Source organism: Diorhabda sublineata, chromosome 8 (assembly GCF_026230105.1).
Source record: "Diorhabda sublineata isolate icDioSubl1.1 chromosome 8, icDioSubl1.1, whole genome shotgun sequence".
Classification (NCBI taxonomy): domain Eukaryota; kingdom Metazoa; phylum Arthropoda; class Insecta; order Coleoptera; family Chrysomelidae; genus Diorhabda; species Diorhabda sublineata.
In genome coordinates this window covers 18,084,328-18,090,864 of record NC_079481.1, presented here as the reverse complement: position 1 = coordinate 18,090,864, position 6,537 = coordinate 18,084,328, and the positions used below count along the sequence as shown (strand labels likewise).

The 6,537-nt window shown below is 31.6% G+C and overlaps 1 protein-coding gene across 2 annotated transcripts; it reads left to right on the top strand.

Moving 5' to 3' along the window:
* Nucleotides 1-254: 254 nt before the first annotated feature.
* On the top strand, nt 255-6,505 carry LOC130447833 (zinc finger protein OZF-like). Of its 2 annotated transcripts, none has more exons than XM_056784866.1 (2): nt 255-578; nt 4,185-6,505. In XM_056784866.1, the coding sequence occupies exons 1-2, from the start codon at nt 410-412 to the stop codon at nt 5,288-5,290; spliced, it is 1,275 nt and encodes a 424-aa protein (XP_056640844.1). In that variant the 5' UTR covers nt 255-409; the 3' UTR covers nt 5,291-6,505. The 2 variants fall into 2 exon arrangements, 1 of the variants encoding a protein (XP_056640844.1); XR_008910280.1 differs by lacking the exon at nt 4,185-6,505 and adding an exon at nt 1,294-1,435 and having other exon boundaries at nt 261-578.
* Nucleotides 6,506-6,537: the final 32 nt, after the last annotated feature.

Genomic DNA, 6,537 nt, shown 5'->3' with positions numbered 1-6,537 from the left:
TTTTTAAATTCCAAAAAAAAATCTTTCTCTATCCTATTCTCCAGGTGCAACCCTCTGTGTAATGTCCTGGATACACCACAGGACGTGAAGAGTCTTTATCTTCTACCCTATGTAGGGTAGACATGAAGCAGGTATTAAGACGTACTCACGGTACACTTCAAGTAAGCTGGTAACAAGCAAAATACAGATCCTGGCTGTATGTCGTTAGACAAAAGGCCAATAGAGAAGAAGAAGAATTAATTCTTGGTTTTGTTGATTTCTCCAATTATTTCGTTCACACGAAGTAGAAAATTGAATAGAGATTTATTAGGAAAGAAATATATAGATATCCACGATAATTTTGTGTATGTTATGAACGTTAAACAAGAAATGATTGACGAAGTACCTATAAGCAACATTGAAAATATAAATGGGAGTCTATAGAATGCATACAATTAAACAAAAAATAAATTATGACTCAAATAAGGTTACAAAAGTATTTAATTCTGTTGATGTAGTTAAAACAAAAAGGAATATTCTCTATACAAACAACTTCAAACATTCAAAAGTTAATTGTAGGAAGAAAACCAAATCACCAGGTGAGTAGAATTGATTAATAGTTACTGAGATGTTACATACAATGTTTTTTCAATTTCAATCTACCAATATAGTAAACAAATATTTGATTTTCTACTATTAATTGGATACCCTCATGTTATTACAATCATTTTATTTTTAAATTGTGTTGAACCCCAAGTTCCCAAGTTTTTATTCCTTAGTAGATGACTTAATGCTTTTGGTTCATTCATTTCTGTGATATTCTCTATTTCTCTATTGATAAAAATTTTCCTACTGTCAAGTCTCTCGTAGACACCTGGGGGACCACTCTAGGAATCACTATGTTAAACCATCGAATTTTTGTGCATAATGCTTTCGATTTTAATTATGTTGTCTCAGTTGGTGTTTTAGATTTAAACCAAATTTATGTAGCATGCATAAATTCACAAAATTCTAAATTTGTCTTATTTATTTGTATCTCCTTTGTACTGAATCCCGAAATTTTACAGGACTAACACATTATTAAATAAAGTTTTTTCTTTTTGATTAATTAAGTCTGAATTAATTTTTGAGTATAATAATTATGATTTCTCTTCATGACTATTAATGTAGTCATTTAGGAGCATTTTATTCATATCAATATCATAAATGTCATTGTTATTAATATGTCCATTTACTACACCTATTGATTTCATTTTTGTGCAGAATGAATCAAATGATTGTAGGCAAGTATTGCATACAGCATTTTCGTTTTAGGGGAGTTTTTGAGGAGCCTTGGATATTTAAGAGTGTTCTACTGGAGTTGAATGAAATTGTTCTATTTGTTCATTAGATTGAGGATGATTGGGAGATGTAAAATGAACTTGAATTTTGTAAAGGTTTAATAAATATGATAACAACAGAATTTTAATTTCAGTGTCATTGTCAGCTATGATTTGTTTTGGAATGACGTGGGAGAAAAGAATTTGTTGAAAATATCTACTTCTTATGTCCTGGGAGCATAGTAGTCAATAATAGTTGAAAGTTTTGTTTATTTCATTGTGAAAAAATCTAAATAAGTAATTTAGAAAGGGTTCGAAGCGGTCAGGGTAGTATTTAATTACATGTGCACTGGGTTTAGTTCATATCCACTTTTATGGCAAATTTGATATTCGTTTATAAATGTTTGTACTAATTCTTTTAGGTTAGGCCAATAATATTTTTCTTTTAGTCTAAAATGAGTTTCGTCTATTTCTTGGTGATTGGTTTTTCCTTCGTGGTAGTTTTGATTTAATATGGGTTTGTTACATCCATTAATTTTGTATTACAACGTTTCAGTCTAATTTAATTTGAGTTGAAATATTTGTGTAATATTGTTGAAAACAATTAGGGCTTTCAAAATGAACATGATATTGAATACCTGGTGAAATGAATTCTTTGATAAAATTATAACATCTTGCTTCAGCTTATTCTTTTATATTTATAAGGTGATTCATTTCTTTTTCTTAAATTTGACTGTAATTTAAGATTTTGCCGGAGAGTGTACAAAGAAACTAATTATCTTTGGATATTGTACTATAAGTATCAAGTGCACATTTTTCGATGTGATTACTTATTACTGGATATTCTTCAGAATTAGAATGCATTTTAAGAGATTCGTTATCGTCTGCGTTGTTTCTTTCGTCGTTGAGTTTATTTTGACGGTCAGATGCTATTTACTGTCCTGCATAGTCAGGATAGTTGAATTTTCATTGTTGATATCAGTGTCGAGATTCACTGTTAAGGATATTAGAGTCCAGGTCGAGATAATTCGAAGGAAGGTGATAAATTGTTTCAACTTTTCATGACAGATTTGTATTTTGATTTATAAATTACAAATATAATTTTGTATCAAATGGTAGATAGTACTATCCCAAACCTGTACTAATTAACTAGATGAAAGTAAATTCTACATAGAACCCCGCTGAAAGTCCATGGTAGAAATGGACTTTCGGCCAATTCTTCTTACAATGATAGTTTGGAGTAAGCTGGTTAAAAGTATCAATGAGCACGAAAGCCCAAAACCCTCAAATCCCGTTAAAACTAGCCATGAGGTGTTACCCTGGGAGAAAGGGGATTGGTTTTGGACAATTGTTCTGAAACTTGGCACAATGGTAATTCAAAGCAAGTTTATAGAAAGTCTCAATGGGCAAGAAACCCATAAACCCTCTCAAACCTTCATATCTACCCCTGAAAAGTCCAAGGGTACCATAAGAGGAGACGTTTCGGTCAGTTTTTCTGAAACTTGGCACAATGATAGTTTGAAGCAAGCCGATTAAAGTTTTCATGGGCTCGAAACTCCAAAACCTTTGAATTGTCCTATGGTATTCTGGAAGGAGGAGAATGGGTTTACGCCTTTTTTTTTAACTTAGCACAATGATATATTAAAGAAAGCTTATTTGAAAAATTAACCTATGAAGTAAATCATTTAAGGCAATATCGTATTGTATTGTAGATACGTTAGTTACTCTGTATTCTACACACATGATACTTCATCCATGCAGGCGAGTAGGCAGACATGCATAAGTGTCCGTATTATTAACAATATCTCTTCTACGGTTCTTTTCCGGATAGTAGAAGAGCGACTTCATCTGTGACAGAACAATCCTTTCCAAGAAGAGTGGAAAAGTGAGCAAATTGATTTGCTAAGATTTTTAACATTTTTGATAAATCAGTTGAGTAATAAAAATGGTGAATCGCTTACCAAGTATTACTTGTGGTAGATAAATGCAGCGATAACAAATGGCTTGAATCGATGCTGACAAAAATATTGAGAAAAGGGAAATTATCTTATTTGGAAGAGATAATAGAGATCCTCTTGTTGTAAATGCTGATAATAAACTGTAACAATAAATAACAAATAAAAGCTTTTCAAGATGATTCTTTGGCATTTTGTCTAAATGTATTACGGTAAACATGCTTAATATGTGGGCACAATGAAAACATATTAAGATTAAGTATTGAATGCCATATCAATATTTTTTAAAGACAAATAGCTACGCTTATCAAAATGGAAGTCCATGTAGACGACTTCAGGGGAAGTTTTAACAAGGTTGGGGGTCTTTGGGGCTTCGTGTCTATTGAAGCTTTTAATCAGCTTGCTTTGAACTATTATTGTGCCAAGTTTAAAAAAAAAACTGGCGGAAGTAGCTCCTCCTAATGAACCCTTGGACTTTTCTGGGGTAGTTTTGAGGATTTGGGGGATTTTGGGGCTTCGTACTGAGACTTCTAATTATCTTACCTCAAACTACCATTGTGCCAAGTTTCAAAAAAAATGACCGAAGTTCGTCCTCTTATAGTACCTTTGGAACTTTTCAGTGGTAGGTTTGGTGGTTTAGTGGCTTTTGGTGTTTCGTGTCCATTGAGACTTTCAATCAGTATGCTCCAAATTATCTTTGTGCTAAGTTTCAGAACTATTGGCCAAAACTCATTCTATTCTTACCAGGGTAACTTGGAATATTTCAGGGGTAGTTTTGACGGGGTTGGAGGGTTTTGAGGTATCGTGCTCATTGTTTCTTTTAATCAGCTTGATCCAAACTATCATGGTAGCAAGCTGTAGAAAAATTCCTTTACATGCATTATAATAATATTTCAAACATGCAAAAAATTGATTTCAATTTTCTTTACAGTTACAGAACTACTAAGAAATAAGAAATGTATTGAACCCAATTCTAAGGGATTAATGATATGTGTTTATTGTGGCAATTTATACACGAAACAAGTAGAATTTTTATATCACATTTCAAACAATCATTGCATAAAGAAAAAAAATATTAAACTTCACCATAAAAGTAGAAATGATACTTGTATTATGGGAAACCTTGATATAAAAGATGAATTCGAAGTAGTCGAACATAAATTGAAAATGGAGTTGCAGGAAATCACGAATCAGTTCGATGTTACTGATAATAATCTAAGCTCAAATGTACACAAGGAAGGAAGTAAATCAAATATATATTTGGGAACTCACAAACGATTAAAACCATTTGATTGCATCATTTGTCCAAAATCTTTTACCTGTAAAAGTAGTTTAAATAAACATTCTCGTATTCATACAGGAGAAAAACTTTTCGAATGTGTTATTTGTACGAAATCTTTTCCATATAAAATTTGTCTCAATAAACATTTAGTTATGCACACAGGAGAAAAGCCATTTAAATGTGAAATTTGTTTGAAAACATTTTCTCATAAAAGTAACTTAAATACGCATGCGCGTAGTCACAAAGGGGAAAAGCCCTTCAAATGTGACGTTTGTTTGACGACTTTCTCTCATAAAAGTAATTTAAATACGCATATTATGCTCAAGCACACAGGAGAAAAGCCATACGAATGTGAAATTTGTTTGAAAACGTTCTCGAAAAAAGAAAGTTTGAATTTACATTTCCGTCGACATACTGGAGAAAAGCCATTCAAATGTGACGTTTGTTCGAAAACTTTCTCACAGAACAGTGGTTTGATTGCTCATGTACGTATTCATACTGGAGAGAAGCCATTTAAATGCGAGATTTGTTTGAAATCATTTTCTGATAAAAGTAATTTTAATGTACATATGCGCAGTCACACAGAAGAACACCCATTCAAATGTGACGTCTGCTCGAAAACTTTCTTACAAAAAATTCATTTAATTACACATTTACGTGGTTACATTGGAGTAAAGCCGTTCAAATGTGACATTTGTTCCAAAACTTTCTTACATAAAAAGTCTTTAAATAAACATTTGAATAACCATAAGTAAATAATTCAAAAAAACATATTTTGCTAATATGATGGCTAAAATTACTAATCAATGTACACGAATTTAATCTACAGGGTGTTTCGAAAAAAGGTGATCCCGTCTCTAGGATAGAGATATTTCGTAAATTCATCCGTATTCAAGATAAACGGCGTTGAAGAAAAAAAATTATAAACATTTTTTACGATTTTGCAAAAACTATTGGCAACATTGTATTGAAATCTTATACAAATATGTTTTGGAAGCTGATACATTCGATAAATTTGATTTTATGTCTGACTCTCATAGAGGGCGCATTTTCATTAGCACTTTTTACCTCGTATTTCTTACGCCAGTCGCATATTCTTTTTCGTATCTTTTCGAAGATTTAATTGGAATAATTTGCTTCCGCTATTTTCTCAGCAATCTTATTTGAATTAACAGCCATTCTTTCTGAAAATATTTTTTTCTGCCTTTGTATATAATGTAACCTTAGCGACTTCTGTTAATTTTTATTTTTTTACCTGTTACAGACAAAAGGAATCTTGTTTTTCAACACACTTAATCCCGTAATAATTACATACCCTTCAATTTGGACCTACTCTCTATGCGCTTCTTTTTAGGCAATGTAATAGTCTAAGAGCCAGTGAAAGGCTACCTGTATGTATTTGACCAGACCTGATTTTTGGTGTATTGAGGCCCCTATACCTACCCTACATGGAATGGGGACTCACTAAGCCTAAAGTGGTGGACGCGGCTAGTGCGCAGGTAACACAGGTATTAATTTTTAACCAATTTTGAATCCATTTGACCACGTCTGCCGTTTTGAAATTATAAAATATATTATTATTATTATCGGAAAATAACATTGGCAGACTATTATCACGCCGATTTCTTTGTGGCAGACAATTTTGAAATTTCAAAAAAAAGTCAAATTTTGAAAGTATTTGACCAGATCTGCCATTGATGTATTTTATTAATTACAGTCTAAAAAACTTATATATATCACGGCAGACGTCTACATCGCGTATAAATCTCAATAATTAACAAAATCCCAGCGACAGCCCGGTCAGATGTATATGTATTATATTCGTTAATTTACATCAATATAATTAACTTTTGAGTCACTTTATGAGAGTATTTGGAAAAATTAAAATTTTTTTTTATTATATATATTATATTTCATTATTTAAATGATAAAAAGTATATATTTAAGGATGAACAATAAATAATAAGGTAAAATGGTAATAAAAAAAAAATGATAAAATTTC

Excerpts from the sequence above, each read along its gene's own strand:
- LOC130447833 (XM_056784866.1), top strand. The coding sequence starts at position 410 with ATGGGAGTCTATAGAATGCATACAATTAAACAAAAAATAAATTATGAC. Across the intron at positions 579-4,184 it reads GAAGAAAACCAAATCACCAG|TTACAGAACTACTAAGAAAT; the intron begins GTGAGTAGAATT and ends TTTTCTTTACAG.